At 38.6% G+C, this 17,167-nt stretch overlaps 3 protein-coding genes and 1 long non-coding RNA gene across 5 annotated transcripts; 3 read left to right on the top strand and 1 right to left on the bottom strand.

The window, feature by feature from the left end:
• The first annotated feature begins 839 nt into the window (after positions 1-839).
• LOC103135705 (protein THEM6-like) lies at positions 840-3,630 on the top strand. Its single transcript, XM_007548564.2, has 3 exons — positions 840-948; positions 1,466-1,968; positions 2,412-3,630. The coding sequence occupies exons 2-3, from the start codon at positions 1,468-1,470 to the stop codon at positions 2,517-2,519; spliced, it is 609 nt and encodes a 202-aa protein (XP_007548626.1). The 5' UTR covers positions 840-948; positions 1,466-1,467; the 3' UTR covers positions 2,520-3,630.
• Positions 3,631-4,715: 1,085 nt separating this feature from the next.
• On the top strand, positions 4,716-9,664 carry ftr67 (finTRIM family, member 67). Its single transcript, XM_007548563.2, has 7 exons — positions 4,716-5,428; positions 6,812-6,907; positions 7,100-7,333; positions 7,416-7,575; positions 7,669-7,788; positions 9,156-9,242; positions 9,522-9,664. The coding sequence occupies exons 1-7, from the start codon at positions 4,829-4,831 to the stop codon at positions 9,587-9,589; spliced, it is 1,365 nt and encodes a 454-aa protein (XP_007548625.1). The 5' UTR covers positions 4,716-4,828; the 3' UTR covers positions 9,590-9,664.
• Positions 9,665-9,935: 271 nt separating this feature from the next.
• Positions 9,936-10,843, bottom strand: LOC103135701 (uncharacterized). Of its 2 annotated transcripts, XR_475959.2 has the most exons (3): positions 10,756-10,843; positions 10,557-10,654; positions 9,936-10,298 (listed from the first exon to the last, which is right to left on the bottom strand). It is a non-coding gene; the product is annotated as an uncharacterized LOC103135701 (long non-coding RNA). The 2 variants fall into 2 exon arrangements; XR_001661681.1 differs by having other exon boundaries at positions 9,936-10,654.
• On the top strand, positions 10,763-17,158 carry LOC103135702 (E3 ubiquitin/ISG15 ligase TRIM25-like). The gene is made up of 7 exons (XM_007548559.2): positions 10,763-11,504; positions 14,701-14,787; positions 14,893-15,126; positions 16,115-16,274; positions 16,345-16,395; positions 16,477-16,536; positions 16,612-17,158. Exons 1-7 carry the CDS (start codon positions 10,863-10,865, stop codon positions 17,136-17,138), a joined length of 1,761 nt encoding a protein of 586 aa, XP_007548621.1. The 5' UTR covers positions 10,763-10,862; the 3' UTR covers positions 17,139-17,158.
• The last annotated feature ends 9 nt before the right edge of the window (positions 17,159-17,167 follow it).

Genomic DNA, 17,167 nt, shown 5'->3' with positions numbered 1-17,167 from the left:
TTTTCTACAGAGGTAGAAAAATCTTCAAAACCCATTAGCTTCAGGTTGTTTGTTTAGTGCGTCTAGCTTTAACGTTATAGCTCTCACTAATTTGACTTGGTGTCGTCCTTATGAGCAGAAGTTTGCTTTTCATTTGTGGCCTCTGAAATATCCATTTAACAACCTAGTTTTACTCATTGAACTGCTGAATTGCAATGTTCAAACAAGGTGCTAACTACAAGACTGTTTTCCACTTGAGCTGATGTTTGAGCAGCCTTATTAAAGTCTACAAGGTAAATGGTTATATAGTTTTTCTTCTGTCAATAGGACAATGACAACAACTACATGAATTAACAAATTCATGTAGACTAAGTGTTTTTTCTGTTATCTTCTTGTTTTATGCAAGTTAAACATTCACATTCAGAGGGAACATATCTGTATGACTGCTATAAATCGCTGGAAAAGATAGGAAACTCAAGATAAGGCTTTTCACCTTTGTTAATTGAGTCTTGTCTATTGTTACGAGATTAATTGAACATGTAATCTGACTATAATGTTGTTTTTTTACTGTTATCAAATCTGCTTATCCTAATGTGTCTTACTATAAAGAATGTGGGTTTTTTTTGGTCTGAACAGCTGGTCGGGATAAAAAATAAAAATGTTCTACTTTATTTAAAATAGTTTATATTTTCTTTCATAGGAGAATTTTGCAATATTTGAATTTTGGATGAGCGTTTAGTACAATTTCTTTTAAATACTTTTAATTAATAACAATATTACTACATTCCATGAGGTAGCTGTTAAAAAATCAAAAAGAAAAACCGCATTTGCATAATAAACCTGTAACCATGTCAACAGTCAGCCAATGAAGGTCCGTGTCGTCACACATCAGGAAGTCATGTCCATTGAACCTACCGGCTTCTTGAAGTTGCATCCTGTCCTATGGTAGCGCCTTCTGAGGGACGCACGGTGAGTTTTACTCTTGTAGATATATGCTTCTGATACGTTTTTGGACGGCGCTGGTATTGCGCCGTAGTTTAATGCAAAGTGGCGACTTTTGCGTCAGAATTTGCCCCCTGTGCCTCCATAGGCCGGCAGCCTCCTACTGCTAACAGCTAGGCTAACAGATTTGACTTCCAAAGCAGGTTTATTTGAAGGCAGCTGCGCTAACTTCCCACTCGTGTCAAGGTTGCAGTGCTTGGCTGTGGGAATATAAGGTCTCTCTGTTTTAATTCTGGAAACATAGTAAGCGGCTCTGGAAAGCTCAGTTCATATTATATTGAGTACATTCATTCAAGTTGATTATAGTTAGTATTTATTTAGTAAAATACTAAAATGTATTCTTACATTTGGAATCAAAAACTGAATATTATTGAAAGTATTTTTAAGCCATCCCATACATACTGCTTGTTAAAACACCTTTGTAAATTATAATTTGGTGCATTAGTTTTTATTTGTTGAATCTGTGTTTGGACTCTTGTTCCAGAGATGATGCTGCTGGTGCTGAGCGCCCTCCTCCTCCTCTTCTGCAACCTGGATGTGTGGTACTTCCTGCGGGGGGCCCTGGTTTTTGTAGAAGCATGGTTCCTGCCCAGAATAGAAGACATACTAGCTGAGCAAAGCATCGATGGCATGGTCCTTCCTCATGATTTAGACTACCTGGGCCATATGAACAACTCTCGATATCTGAGGGAGTGTGACTTTGCCCGCTTCCACCACTACATGAGAAATGGGTTGTTCATGGCCTCACGTAAACTTGGGGCCAAAATGGTAGTAGGGGCCTCCACCATTCGGTATAGGCGCTCTTTGGCCTTCAGAGAGGCTTTCCAGATTCGTACCAAAGTGCTAGGCTGGGATGATAAGGCCTTTTACCTAGAGCAGCGCTTCGTGTCTAAGAGAGATGGCTTTGTATCTGCAGTCATGCTTTGCAGGCAGAATGTGGTGGGCAGCAGCCCAGAAAGCATAATGGAATTTACCTACAAGAAGCAGGTGAGTAGTTTTGCACATTGAGTGTAATTGATAATACATAAACACAGTTTGTTAGGGAAAACGCTTGGATCATATGAACATTTCTGAGCACACTTTGTTGAAGAACAGCATTTGCAACAGCTTCATCGAATAATAATTTAAAAACTCCCCATTGAAGGTCATTTTCAAATAATTGTATTTCATAAGCAAAAAATATGAAATCAACTTTTACAAAGAACTTAATAAATCAAGCTTACATGGAGTGCATAGATACTTATCCAAAAAAAAAAAATATAAAAATGTGTTTGCAATTTTGAATGTGTAATTTGGTATTGCCATTACTTTTTTGTGTGTTTTTAAACTTTTACAGTTCCTGTCAGTTGGTTATTTGGTGCAACTTGAACTCAAGGCTCAAACCTTCATGTGAATTTTAAGAGTGTGTTTAATGCTGTGTTTATTTACAGATCGAGTGTCCACAGTTTCCAGAAGAGCTCAAACACTGGATCAGCTTCATTTCAGCCAGCAGTCAGGCGCTGAGAGCAGAAAGCGGCCTGGAGGACAAAAACAAGTGAAGGCACACAAGATACTTTGGTATCATGAGTGGCGACGCATATCTCAGCATTGCACACACTCAAACATACCCGCACCTTTTAGAGTGTTTTAGTCATCTTCAAATACTCTACGTATTCTGATTTGGGGCCAGTCTCACACACTGTTTCTTAATTGTTTGGTTTGTTTGATGTGAAAAAACTTTATTTACTGCAGCTAAGAATAAAAGAAAAAAAAACTTGAACTGAATGAAACGTTTACTTTATAATAGTGAATCCAAAACAAAGCTTTATCTTTGTGACTTACCAAGTAGTTGACTGTGAGTTGGTTGTTTTCAGGCGTCTTCGTTTTCATTTGAAAACATCGCTGAATTTCAGATTAGCATGTAGCGCAAACATTAATATTCTACCGGCATAAATGCATGTTTCACAACAATCTGAATATTTTTCAAGCCTGTTTCTTATAGTTTATCAACAGAGTTATAACTTAGAATGAAAAACCAAAAACATGTTTAAGGGACTATTTGAATGGGTATATTGAGCATGTTTTGATGAGGTTTGATCCCATGATCAGTATTTTTTGAAGAGGTTATTACCTGTTAACAATCTGAAAGGGAATACTCCATTTTTAAAAAAATATAGCTAAACATTTATCAGCACTTTACTTTACCAGGTTGAGAAAAAAGAGCCATTATAAAAAAAGATGACTTCTTTATTAGAGCTGCATGTGATTTTTAAGGGAATGTTTTTGATTGGCAGGTATAATAATCAACAGCTAACAGGAGGTTGCTGGCAACTTTTCAAAATCTGCCACGCACAAGAGAGTATGAGTGTTTTTGTGCTCTTATTGAGAAAAAGTTGAAATGTGCAAACTTGTCATTCTTTTTGTGACCAAATTAACGTATTGTCCTTAGTTAGAGATATTAGATTTTTAAAAATGTATGCCTAATCTTTTATGTATTTATGCTGTCAATGCTCTGTTTAGGAAATCCTGGTTAATACCTTGAAGTTTGAGGATATGGATTGTACGTTTATTTTCCACTTACTGTTCTATGATTTATGGAAAATGATTTGTCAGATATTATTTATTATGTTTATCTTAATGCATTTTAAAATAAAAATGCACTGAACCTTGTTTTTGGGTCATTTCTTACAAATGAAGTACAGATTTTATTGTGGTTCAATGTTCCTACATTTAAGATATGATACTGGTCAAAACTCTGACTGACTGTCCCTGCTGAACAAAAGCACGCCACTTCCATGGATGTTTCAACACTGGAGGCACTGCACTTTTGAGGCTGTGTAGCATGACTGTTTCTACTGTCCTAATCAGCAAATGAAAAAAGATCCTTGTCATAAAGGGACTTATCTACTACTTGTAACACATTGACTAAATGTAAACATTTAATTGAAACCTGCTTTAAAGAACAGGCTGATTCATTGAGAAGGACAAAAAGGAAAATGTTTAGTAAACTATAGACATGCCAGACATCCATAGGCTTTATATGCCATATTGTGAGAGCTAACTTCAATACAAGAGTTCTTATTTAAAATGAAATATATTTAGCTTTATTCAAAGTGACAAAGCCAAATAGCTTTATTCAATGTGATCAGTGCCATTTACCCACATAGACTGACAAACACATCCAATACACATGATTGATTTTATATGCAGTAATTCTCTTTTGTGCAATAAATATACGTATACATTCTGTTCTATTTTAAATTTTGGGGTTCTTGTACCAATTCCTGATGTGACATTGCAAAATGTCCCAATTGTGGTACTAGTAAATGATTATCTTAATAAAAATATTTGAAATTCAAAACAGAATAATCACCATGAAGCAAATAAATTTGAGTAATAAATGAATCAAAAATTATCCAAGGCCACAAAATTTATTTCAGGTATTTCAAATTACATTAACTATATGTTCAACATTAGATGTTCATACATAAAAATCTTAAGAAGTTAATATGATGGTGAAAACCCATTTTTTTGCCCTTTAAGCGATTTTTCCACATGAATGCAAGTGTAATAAAGTGAACTAACCAAATAAAATAATAATAATAATTTAATAATACTTATAATTAGGTTTGTAAAAGGAGTTTGTGTTTTTGCATTTATTGTTGGTCTGTGTGTGAAGCAAAGACAGCTCTTAGTTTGAAGAATCTGTATTTGTCTCTAAATTAAATGTCCTCCAGTTTCCGGTGTCGTTGCTAGGCCACGCCTTCATTCCCTTCACTTCCTGTAAACAAAGCAGCGGTAGCCACCCAGAACCAGTGTGTTCTTGTGTTTTCCATTATTTTCTTGCTCCTCTGTTGTGTTTTTAAAGATGGCTCAGGGTGGAGTGGTTCTGGACAAGGACCAGTTTAACTGTTCCATATGCCTGGATGTGATGAAAAACCCAGTGACCATCCCCTGCGGACACAGCTACTGCTCGGACTGCATCCAGAACTACTGGGACCAAGACGACTTTCTCGGGGTCTTCGTCTGCCCGCAGTGCCGACAGAGCTTTAGCCCGAGGCCGGTGCTTGCCAGGAACACCATGCTCACCGATGTGGTGGAGAAATTCAAGACAACTACGCTCCAGGCTGCCTCGGTGCCGAGGGATAACCGATGTCTGGCCAAAGCTGACGACGTGGAATGTGACGTCTGCACCGGGAGGAAAAGCAAGGCTGTCAAGTCCTGCCTGGTGTGCCTGGCCTCTTACTGCGATGTCCACCTCCAGCCTCACTACGAGTCCGCTGCCTTCAAGAAACACAAGCTGGTTTCGGCCTCCAAGCGGCTCCAGGAGACGATCTGTCCCCAGCATGACAAGCTGCTGGAAGTGTACTGTCGCACCGACAGTCGCTGCATTTGCTACCTGTGTCTGACGGACGAGCACAAAGGACACGACACGGTGCTGGCAGAGGCAGAAACACAACACATTAAGGTAGCAACACGTTATCTCGGTCTAAGTATTTGCTCTGAAAATACTTAGACTCACAAGTCACCTTGATTATGGCGACCTGTGGGTCAGTTTTTATTTTTTGTAAGAGCCTTAGTTTTATTTTTTAGTCCTAATCATTTCTATGTAGAGACGCATTCGGTCAGAGACTGGATTCAGACAGTTTCTATAGTCGACTGGCTCTGATTAGTGATAAGGAGGTAAAAAGCCATTTCACCCCTCCCCCTCAAAATGCTGCATTATAACGAATACTATTTTCGTTTTGCATCCAGTAGCCTGTTCTTTAACACACATTGTTTTTCACTTTAATGAAATCAGCTAGAGGTTCTGAATACGTGCTTTTTATCAATTATAGGGTAGGGTTAGGTTAACCCTCTTACTCAAAAATTGCTCGAGAGAGGCACCATCCCCTCTGTGACCTTGCCTACATAACCGGGTGCAGATAGTGGAAATCTATTAGAATTTTCTAGACATTTGCACATTTTTAAAGCCATAACTTGCAGAGCGGTTACCAAGCATTAATATAGCAGCAAACAGTACCTCACCAGAACTGTTTACTGTACAGTAAACATCATGATAGGATCAACATACCTGCACTAAAACCGGTTGTGGCAGTGTGATGCACTGGAGTTCATTTTCTTAAGATGGAACTGAGATAAGATTGATGGGATTTAGAAAATACCAGTTGTTTTTGACTTGAACTCCTCAGGGAGTTCAAGAAGGGTCAGAAGGGTCTGACCCTAATTCAGACTGAAATTTGAAATTCAGTGATCTGACCATGGGTGTGAGGAGACATCCTCATAGTCTGAGAGATTCAGAGAATAGTTGGCAGGGAAGATTTGCCCAGTCTGGTCTTTGGGTGGATTTACAATCAGATCTGACTTGCTTTTAACAGCCTATTTTTTATAAACACACACCAGAGTAGGGTTAGAGTTAGTAAATTAGTAAATTAGGATTATTAAATGTACATGTAACCCCTGTTGCTCTTTTGTTACTTTGAACAAATTTAATAATAATTTCACCAGACGCTGCACACAAACAAATCCAAAATGGCTGTGAGTTATCTCAACTGATAAACAAAATAAATGACTCTGCTTATTATAAATATTTTTTTTTTCTTTTTACTGTAATTTAAGGTTTGATATAAAGATGGTGACACAGATTTAGTTCTTGTGGGTTTGTTGTCATGTTTCTGAAGCAGTTCAGTTGATTTCTGGCAAAACATGGCATTCAATAGTGTTATTTATTTTTCTTTTATAGGTTTTGCATGAGATGATCATCAGATATTCTGTGGATCTTTAGAAAGGCAAATGGGTGATTTTTTTCATGACTTATGATTTTAAAATATCCCCTAATTCTTTCTTCCAGATGCAGCTTGGTGACATGAGGCAGAGCTCGCAGCTCAAGATTCAGCAAAGAGAGAAAGAGGCACAAGATCTGAGACAAGCTGTTTTTTCTCTCGCCGTAAGATTCTTCCTGTTCAATGATTAATGAGAAAACGTCCCATTACTCAGTACAATACTTAACTTGCTCTTTATTTACACAACAGCTGCTGCAGCTATGTATTCTCATAGAGCAGATGTTTTTTTTTTTTTTTTTATTTTAAATCTTGCCTCACTCGCTGACTGCTGTGCGTTGGTCTGCGTTTCCCTCTAGCGTTCGGCGCGGGCCGCTGCCGAAGAGAGCGACGCCATCTTTACGGAGCTCATTCGCCAGATAGAGCTGAAGCGCTTTGAAGTGAGAGAGCTCATCAAAGAACAGGAAAAGACGGCCATCGGTGAAGCCGAGCAGCTGCTGGACCAGATCCAGAAGGAAATCGCTGAGCTGAAGAAGAACGAGGCCGAACTTGACCTCCTGTCCCACACTGACGACCCCGTCCAGTTCCTGCAGGTGATTCCTTCAGACTAGTTCTGCGGGCGGTGACTCAGTAGCACTCAGCCTAACGCCGTCTCCTCTCCGTGTCTGTGCTCAGAGTTGTCAGTCCGTTCGTGCCTCACCTGCGCTGTCAGCTTCTCCTTTGCTCAACACGAACCCGAGCCTCTCCTTCAGCCCAGTGATGACAGCCGTGTCCGACTTCAAGGTACTGCTGCAAGAAGTGTGCCAGGGAGGATTTGTCAGCATCTATGAGAAAGGTAGACACACTTCAAGAGGGGTTTTGAAGGGACATTTGTTCCAACCACTGACTGATCTAATGTTTCTCTTTTCTTTTTTTCTTTTTTTTTTAGTGAAAGATGTTACAATCGTGATGACTCAGAATCCTGAGTCCTCAGAGTCTCAGTGTGACTCTCCTCTCGCTGGTGAGGCTGGGGCAGCTGGGGGAGCTGTACAGATGGAGTCACCAATAAGTGAGCTCGTTAAGATGTCATTTAACCCATTTAGACATGGCTTCTGCATTGATTATATTAAAGATGTACACATATTTGAAATGGGTATATATTTTAAGTCACTTGGGAAAAATCCCACATGATGATAATTGTTGTTTTAATCACAAGTGCTATTTCTATAAAATCAATAGGCCTTCAGCATTTCATATTGTATACTTGATAATTTCATAACTGCCATTTTTATCTATAATTTTTTAAATCAAATATTTCTGATTTGCAAAACTAATACCCAAGCGCTATATACAGTGTAATAATTATTTAATTTAGCATCTGCTTGACAACAAAAACACTTTTTCTTTTCATAAGCTTATAAATGCAGGCATAACCAAAACCAATAAATTAGAATATCATCTGCCAAATTAAAGAGCTTTTAAAAATGACAACCTACTTGACTTCAAGCCCACATTTCTGTTTTAATTTTTTTTTTATTTGTCTGATGTAATACTCTAACTTTATGTCATATTTTCATTAACTGCAAGTGGAAAATCAATGCAAATAACAGAAGTAAGAACTTAAAAATATCAGCCTGAGTGTAATTAATCTATGTGTTTTACTTAGTGAATTAAGTTAATCATATAAATTAACTTTCCAATAATATTCAAATTTATTTATTGGCTTGTACATTCAGGCCAATGGCTTTAGTTAATGTTAATAAACAAATATTATTAACATACAAACTATTAAAGAAACTTTTCTTACAAAGTAACGATGGGCAGATTTTTCATTCTAGCCCAATAGAAAAAGTTGTGTATTTCTATACCGTTGACATTAGCTCTGTTTATTTATTTTTTGTTGTTTTCAAAATTAATCTTTTTTCCTGTTTATGATTATGTAGAGAAAAATCTACCTTGTTTATTGAAAGGCAAAAAGCAAACTCTGACTAGTAGCTGTTAAATCCTATGATTTCAGTGGTTTAATTGACCACAGATTTCATTTTGATATTTTCTCCTCACAGACACCTAGAATATTTTAGATCAGTTCATCATAAATAATGCAAAACCTTCTCTCTCGTTTCGTTTTTCTTATGTGCAGTGCGGTTTCTCTGTCCCACTTAACCAGTGACACACGGATGAGATGTGTGAACACATGAAAACGAGTTGTGTGTTGTGTGTGTGTATGTTACGTTACACCCGTGTACCTGTTTGTGTAATTTGCCGTGTTTTTGTTGTCCTGCTGAATAAAAGATGTTTCCCTCCTAACATTTTCCTTTCAGCCGAAACTCCTCTCTCAGCATGTTTGTTTATCGCACAGTTCGCTGAATCTGCATGAGATTCTGTCAGTTTCAGTTTGGGAGGCTCCATAGTAACTCTATTGCTCTGTCCTCGTAGTTCTGCCCCCTCCTGGTCTGGACCAACCAGCTGTCAGTCCTCTCAACCCGTTCTTTACCCCGGGACCATTTGCCTTCTCACCGTTTGGTAACTAGAGCCATCACATTAGTGTAGCATTTATTCCAAGTCACTGTTACATGCGCTGAAATTTGTAGTAGAAATGTAGATACGGAAAAAGTTATTGATACAAAACAATCTAACATTCAGATGCTTTAACGCGTAGGTAATTCAGCATTGTATTTACAATACAAGCTTTATTTCCTCACATCATTTTATCTCCTGCAGTAAACTGATCAGATTTTGTTGTTTCTGCTGCCTCAGCTTGGTGCAACGTTCCATTTCTTGTTGTGTTTTCTTTTCGCTCAGGTTCCAAACTCGCGACTGGATCCAGACAAAGACACCTGCAGAGACGGCCTCACTCAAGAAGAAGATAAATCCTGCCGGACATCAGACTGAACATCATACACGCACCCACATAACCTGAATATCGTTTCATAAGTCAAGAATGAGACCTTTTTGAATATTTTATCTGTGGACACTAGTTTATTGACTTTAATCAGATATATTTCAGTATTTATTTACAGATGATGCATTCAACTTAGTGTGAAGCAGCTAAAAGCATGAGCAACCTACTTCACTGTATTTCAGTATTGCTAAGAGGGTCACCCTGTATAGTGATGTGGTTTTATGCTTTTATAAGTATTTTTTTAAGCAGTGCTTTGTGAACAGTTATTTTCTTTTGTAAACTCATTTGTGACACATTAAAAAAACATCATCAGCTTATTTTGAGACTAAAGAATATTTATTCACTGAAGGATTTTATAAACAGTTTCACTTGAAAGCAAAGAGGAAAAGAAAATGTGTTTTGTTTTTTGTTTTTTACTTTTATTTATATGGGATAAATCTCACCGGGAAATAAATCCTAGTTTTCAAAAGAGACCAGCATTATACACAACCCTAAAAGTTACAGACAAAACAACAGTGCAAGTGTATATTAAGGAACAGACTCAAAATGTGTAAGATGAGAACTAATTACAAAGTTATAGTTAAGAACAGAGCAGAATCAGATCAGGAAGTTAAAGTCTGTTTAGAGATGATTCCAGGCTGATGGTGCAGAGTAAGAGAAGGTTGTCTTCCTTAATTCTGGATGGACAGAGGGACCACAGAGTAATGATAAATTAGTTAATAGAGACTGTAAACAATAGCAAACTGATTAAAATTCAAAGTAATACAGGGAACGTTAAAGTTGTGCATTTAAGTAAAGGTGTGTCTATGAAAAAGGTTCCTTTAGCTGAACTTTAAAAACCCACCGATTTCTATCCAGTATTAGATAAAGAGTCTTTGTACTTTAGTGTGACAAAAAAAGGAAGAAATTTTAAGAAGGGCATTTCTGAAACTTACTAAAATCTTGAAACTGGCCTGTGACTGTTTGGAAGAGACTGTCTGGTGGTTGGTTCACGTTTTGTTGATCAAACAGAGACATGAGTCAGGGCTTTCCCCTGGGGAAAAAAAAAAACAAGCTTCATGTTACTTTTAAAGGTCATCTACTATGGCCCAGCCTGGTGTGGGTCTACAGGAGGCTGATCTCTGCTTTCCTCACCTGGGAGGGCCTTTCCCAGGTGTGCCTGGCTGTGATTGGAGGCTTCATGGTGCAGCAGGTGAAACCTGAGATGCTGGTATCTGCTCACCTGTGAGCTACGCCCATCAATGTCCCTTCCTCTTTCAGTTCAATGTTTTGTGTGTGTATGTGTGTGTGAGAGTGCAATGGCAGCCGCAACTATCTCCGTAGAACAAGACCAGTTTTGCTGTCCCGTGTGCCTAGAGGTTCTGCGAGATCCCGTGACCATCCCGTGTGGACACAGCTACTGTCTGGACTGCATTGAGGATTACTGGAACACAGCGAAGCAGAAAGACCATTACAGCTGCCCCCAGTGCAGGCAGGAGTTCAATCCCAAACCCCTGCTGAGCAGGAACACCGTTCTGGCCGAAGTGGTGGAAAAGTTTCTGAAAAGTGAAGTCCAGCCTGCGGCTCAGCACTTGGCGAAACCCGAGGAGGTGAAATGCAGCGTCTGCAAGGGCAGGAAGAACAGAGCCGTGAAATCCTGTCCCCAGTGCCTGGAGTCTTTCTGCCCGGCTCACCTGAAAGGACACGAAGAGCGCTTTCACAGAAAAGGCCACAAGCTGATCCCAGCCACAGATAGGCTGAAGGAGAAGCTGTGCCAGCAGCACGAAAAGCTGCTGCGCCTGTACTGCCTCAATGACCAGCAGTGTGTGTGTTCGCTGTGCGTCAAGGAGAGGCACAAGGGCCACAACACGGTGCCGGTGGTGGAGGAGAGGGCCAATCAGCAAGTGAGTCAGAGCATTTTGTAATAAAGTTTCGGTATGTTTCTGAGATATAATCTCACTAACGGTTCAATAAGGCTTTAAAGGAATCAGAGGAGCAAATATATTTACAACACAGCTCTTGGAAAGAATTTCCATCAAAGCATACATTTGATTTATAAGAGAAACTCCACTATTTTTTCCGTTTTCAACGTCTAAGGGTCTTGGTTCAATGTGCTTGATAACCTTTGTAAGGATCACAAAAAAAAAAACCCGTTACTGAGTTAACGACAAAAATAAAAACATTGTGTGTACAGCTTTCAAACACTTCAGAATTTAAATAGGAAAAACAGAAGCCTGCTAAAGTATAAAAGGTACAGATCAAAAGTACGTTTGATTTATCAAGGTTTAATCAAGATACTAAACTCAACATGTAATAATTATAACAGGCTTTTCTAAACAAAAACAAGGAAAGGTTTTCAATGATTTAAGGAAGCAAATTTGTGGGAACAACCACTTCCTGCAGTAGCTGCTGGCTTTATAACAACTGTTTGCATTGTTTTAAGCATGCTTACTATTCTGAGCTGGGTGTCAGCTCTAGTTTAAATTTTAACCTCTGCACAAAGGCCTTACATGCAAATGACCAATTCAACAAAAAGGCAATTGTTCAAAACTTAAGATTTTTATTGCAAAAATCTAAATAAAATCCAAAACTACAACAACTGACAACAACTGACAACTTGGGGAACCTCTTTAATATTTATTTGCAGTAAATACTTTGCTTTGTTCTTTTACTTTGAACCGAACAAAGTGAATTTAATAGACTGTGACACTTTGAAATGCCTCCTCGTTACTTTTAATTTGTGCTAGGAGCCAAAACCTCCACCCTGCCTTTAAGTTCTAAAATATATTTTATTTAAACCTGCTTTGTGCCCATAAAATGCATTCATTTCCAAATGTTTTGTTTACATTTATTCTCCATTTTAGAATCCACCACAAAAATCTTCTATTAAGACTTTATTCTGGGTACCAATGAGGCTACTGATAGGTTTCAGAGTATCTCAGCTCTGTATTCATGTGGATGTTATTACATTTCCTTTTTCAAGCATACACGTATGAAGAAGACTAAAGATGAAGAGGCAAGCTGTTGGTCCTTCCTCTATAGGAGGAGGTTATCAAGGGTGGATGTAGAGAAACTTTTGGATATGTCCCAAGTCCAAAACACCCGAATCAAGGAGGGTATTATTTATCAAGGAGGTATACATTAGGTTTTGAAGGACGGTTAGAAATAGAGGTTGAAAGAGGAATGTAATTAGGGTTGGAATAAGGGTTTGAGGGAGAGTTGGAATTACTTTGTAAAGAGGTTCAAAAGAAGGGTAAGCGTTCGGGTTGGAAGGAAGGTTAAAATGAGGGTTGGAATTTGGGTTGGAAGGAGGTTCAGAATTATGTTGGAAAGAACTTTATGTTTGGAAAGAATTTTGAAAATAGGGTTGGAAGGATGGTTTGAATTAGGTTCAAAATTAGGGTTTGATGGAGAGTTGGAATTGGGGTTGGAAACGGTTGGTTTGCGAACCCTCAGAGAGAGTGGGCCAGTTTTTTATTTTATTTTTTTTTTTAACTGAACATAATGCAAGCAAAAACTTGGAGTGTTTGAAATCTGTAAAAGATACAAAAAGCTAAAATACACAGAAGTAGTTGAATGACATGGCTACATTTTAAAGTTTGAATGGAGTTTCCAGCTGAAAGTACATGTAAGTGAAAGAGTGCAACATTTTTATCAGAATTCTTCAGAAATTATGGGATGTTCCATTCAATTTCAATGGGGCCCAAGCTGATCACAAAAAGCTGAATATTTCATAAACTGCAGAAGATGTCAATGCCAAAAGAAACAGTCAAAATGGCCTGAATAAACAGAATATGGTAAATGTTGACTGGCTGAAGTACCATAAGTATGCAGAAGTATTTCAATTATGTAAGAAAAAAATGTGGAGGAACTAAAAACTGTACATTTCTTACCTAATTAAAATAAAAATGGAGAACCAATGAAAAGTCAGGCCTAAAAGTCTACAAACAGGGTTGGTAAGTTTATATTCTATGCATCTATATGATTTTTTTTTTAACCCTGAAAATTAGTTTGGTCACTAAAAGTCACAATAAATTACAATAAAAGAACATTACAATAACAGGGCTATTTTAGAAATCTTTACAAAAATAATTTTATCTTAGTGAGAAGACGACATTAATCAGTGATAAAACATATTTGAAAGTAAATTTGTATTCAGGTTTTTATCATCTAATCTGACCAAAAGCAATGGAAAACAGCTTGGCTACTTCTAAAATGTATTTTTGTAATGTTTTGAGTAAAATAAGTTACTTTGTAAATAACAGACAAGCAGCATACGAGCAAACCGAGACAACAACCAAATTTAGTTTATCATTTTTGCTTTAGTCTGTGATAAAGTTCAATTAACAGCATCATTACAGCTGTAACATGTTTTAGTGGCATCAGTAACAAAACTTTGTTTTAAACAAAAGATCTTTTAACGTTTAAAGTGTTAATCACATATTGTGAACCAATGTTTTTACTCAGTTGCCATGCTGATCCACGTCTAAAGTTAACTTTTAAAATGATTCTGGTGTCCTTCCTGCTCAGATAAGCTCTGTTAATAATTTAGAGGCAAGTCCTTTAAAAATAACTACAGCAGCAACAACCAATAGTCTGAGACTCCAAATCTTTATAAAATGGTTTGTAAGAGTTTGCAGGAACATTTTCTGGACTTTGTTTTGGATAGAGTTCAAATCAAAGAGAAAATACTTATTCAATTTATTTTAATACCTAATACAGTGTCTGTACCTTCATCTCCAGAACATATGCTGCTCCTATATCCTTCTGCTTATGGAATGACAAAGCTCAGTAATGCTTGCGGTTCATAAATAAAACATTAGGATGACTCATTTTCTATCTCTGGGGAGTCAGAAATTCAGGAGAATTAACAATGAATGTTAAATGTGTTGTCTGAGAAGCTTAATATAACCCTAGCATCATGTGAGGCCTTCAGGATGTAAAATATTTAACACACAGCTGATGGATCAAAACCTTTCCAGTGTAACTCAGTGCTTTGCCGAATCAAAATGTTCCACTCTGAAAGCCAACCTTGGAATAAATTCTTTCCCTATAAAGAGAGAGATGGTCCCATGTGATATTTATCTGTTGTATTCTTAGAAAAAACTCAAAGAAACTTCTTTGAAGTCGGTACAGAAATTGAAGGACGCAGAGAAGGAACTGAGATACGCCATACGATACATGAAGGTGAGATCAACTGCATACACAAGAGGCTGCAACGTTCTTTCTGTACAATGCAACACAAAAAAAGAAGTGGTTTTCCAGGTAAATAAAGAACTTTAACCTTTCCAGCATTCCGCGGAGGCTGTGGTGGAGGAGAGTGAAAGGATTTTCTCCAAGCTGATTCGATCCATTGAGAAACAAAGCGGAGAGGTGAAGGAGATGATCAAATCCCAGGAGAGACTGGTGGTTGGTCAGGCCGAGGAGATGCTGGAGAAGATCCAGAGGGAGATGGCTGAGCACCGGAGGACCGAGGCCGAGCTGGAGAGGCTGTCTCGCTCGGAGGACCACATCCACTTCCTCCAGGTATGGAAGCGGAACTTATTGCTATTTGATGTGCATAATGGTGATGTCTGGGGGGTTGGGGTCAATGTTCTGCCCAGGAACACCTCAACATCTGGCAGGGTGGAAGCTCACCTCAAATCTTCAACTCCTCTAAAGGCAGAAAGCTACATCTCCCAACAGAGCTGCATTTCTATGCCAGATTTTTGCCTTCAGAAACCATAGGTTACAAGTCTTTTTCTCAGTTTTAAACAAAGACATTACTTAAAAACATTTTAGTTTCTGAAAATTCATCATTTTTCAATGCTAAACTATAAAAGTATTTCAAGATTGTCACAAATTTACCCCACTAACTTGCACATACCGGATTGTGCTGAACACACTGTTGCCATCTAGTGGTTAAAGTTAAGCCCATTTTGCAATCAATTTTTTAATAAAATTCAAATTAACTTTCTACTGAAGTCAGCATCTGCATGATTAACAACAAGGGTTAAGCAGCCAATTGTAAGATCTATCGGAGCAGATTGAACCAGCGACTATTCCTTCTCTGTAATTAATAGTTGGAAGAGAAGAATATCAAAAGGATAGGAGTGTATCTGTGGTTTTATCATAACCACAGGATATTTTTTTTCATGTTATTAGCAGCATATTATACAACTCAATTTCAGAGTTGGATAATATTCCTTCCGTCCTGAAAATGGGAATTCAATAAGACGTTTGAAAACTAGTTTGACATCCTTAACAGAAAATCAGCAGGCTGGGTAAACTGATGTCCTGAACTCTTTTCCCCAGTTAAGACAACCAGACGGTTCAGAAAATAAATGCCAAGCTAAATGAGAGTTAAGGTTTACTTACTCTGGTGCTTAAAGTGGAGACAAACTACACATTTTAACTCTTGAATAATTTCGCCTCCATAGACATTTTCATTACAAATTTGATTTTACAATACAGTTAAAAAAAAATTGCATTTAAAAATCAAATCTGTGATTCAATTATCTTCACACCTCTGCAGAAATGCAGGTCTCTCCATTTTCCCATGAGGACTGTGGAGATGCCCAACACGGATGCCCTGACGTATTTCATGTATAAAACAATGAGAGACGGCCTGGGCGACCTGAACGGAGGCCTGGAGGAAACACTTCAAAGGGAATTCAGCAGAGTTTCTGATAAAGGTATGTCCATTTTAAATATTTATCGTCTTGCAGGATTTTGGAATAAACTTTTTTTTTTGGGCATTTCTAGTGAACTCACTGAAAGAGAGCATCAATCCAAACATCAGTGAAAAGACCAAAGGTGTGGCTATTCATGAGCGCACGGAGATATTTTCAGATGATTTCGTTGAAATGGCTGCTAAGCATCTCTCTCTTTCGACAGCTAGAGACGCCGACATTCCTTACACCACAGAACCGAGGAAAAGAGCTGATTTTCTTCAATGTGAGCACAAATGTTTGATTTAATTTAACTATGTCTTCTGTAGCCGATAAGATTAGATTATGTTCTCTTCTCCAGATTACAACGACTTGACGTTGGACATGAACACGGCCAACTCCTACCTGAGCGTCTCCGACAGCCGGAGGTCGGCGACGACCCGCATAGAGCCGCAGCCCTACCCCGACCACCCGGACCGCTTCACCAGCTGGGCCCAGGTGTTGTGCAGAGCCGGGATAGCGGGCCGATGTTACTGGGAGGTGGAGTGGGCTGGGAGTGGGGGGGTCTCAGTTGGCATCTGCTACAAGAACATGAGCAGGATTGGAGGAGGGAGCGACTGCAAACTGGGCCATAACTCTAAATCCTGGAGCTTAGACTGCGTCAACACCACCTGCTCGTTCCAGCACAACAAGGAGAGCGTTGCCATCACGACTCCCTGTGGGAGCCGGATAGGAGTGTATCTGGATTTCAGGGCCGGCACTCTAACGTTCTACAATGTTTCTGATTCAATGATTCTGCTCCATAAGGAGAAGACCACATTCACCCAGCCGGTGTACCCGGGGTTTTGGGTCGGCTTGGGCTCTACACTGAAGGTGTGCTCTCTTTAAACTAGAATCCTGCTTTAGTAGCACTTTAG

The sequence above is a fragment of the Poecilia formosa genome, unplaced genomic scaffold (assembly GCF_000485575.1).
Source record: "Poecilia formosa unplaced genomic scaffold, Poecilia_formosa-5.1.2 Scaffold27, whole genome shotgun sequence".
In the NCBI taxonomy this organism is placed as follows: domain Eukaryota; kingdom Metazoa; phylum Chordata; class Actinopteri; order Cyprinodontiformes; family Poeciliidae; genus Poecilia; species Poecilia formosa.
Note: the sequence above shows the minus strand (reverse complement) of the source record. Positions and strands in the feature narration are given on the sequence as shown.

What these genes read in the sequence shown, in the direction of transcription:
- LOC103135705 (XM_007548564.2), top strand. Translation starts at nt 1,468, where the DNA reads ATGATGCTGCTGGTGCTGAGCGCCCTCCTCCTCCTCTTCTGCAACCTG. An exon ending in AATTTACCTACAAGAAGCAG is followed by an intron (nt 1,969 to 2,411) that starts GTGAGTAGTTTT and finishes GTTTATTTACAG; the next exon opens with ATCGAGTGTCCACAGTTTCC.
- ftr67 (XM_007548563.2), top strand. Translation starts at nt 4,829, where the DNA reads ATGGCTCAGGGTGGAGTGGTTCTGGACAAGGACCAGTTTAACTGTTCC. An exon ending in AAGCTGTTTTTTCTCTCGCC is followed by an intron (nt 6,908 to 7,099) that starts GTAAGATTCTTC and finishes GTTTCCCTCTAG; the next exon opens with CGTTCGGCGCGGGCCGCTGC. An exon ending in ATTTGCCTTCTCACCGTTTG is followed by an intron (nt 9,243 to 9,521) that starts GTAACTAGAGCC and finishes CTTTTCGCTCAG; the next exon opens with GTTCCAAACTCGCGACTGGA.
- LOC103135702 (XM_007548559.2), top strand. Translation starts at nt 10,863, where the DNA reads ATGTCCCTTCCTCTTTCAGTTCAATGTTTTGTGTGTGTATGTGTGTGT. An exon ending in ACGCCATACGATACATGAAG is followed by an intron (nt 14,788 to 14,892) that starts GTGAGATCAACT and finishes TAACCTTTCCAG; the next exon opens with CATTCCGCGGAGGCTGTGGT. An exon ending in AAGAGCTGATTTTCTTCAAT is followed by an intron (nt 16,537 to 16,611) that starts GTGAGCACAAAT and finishes TCTCTTCTCCAG; the next exon opens with ATTACAACGACTTGACGTTG.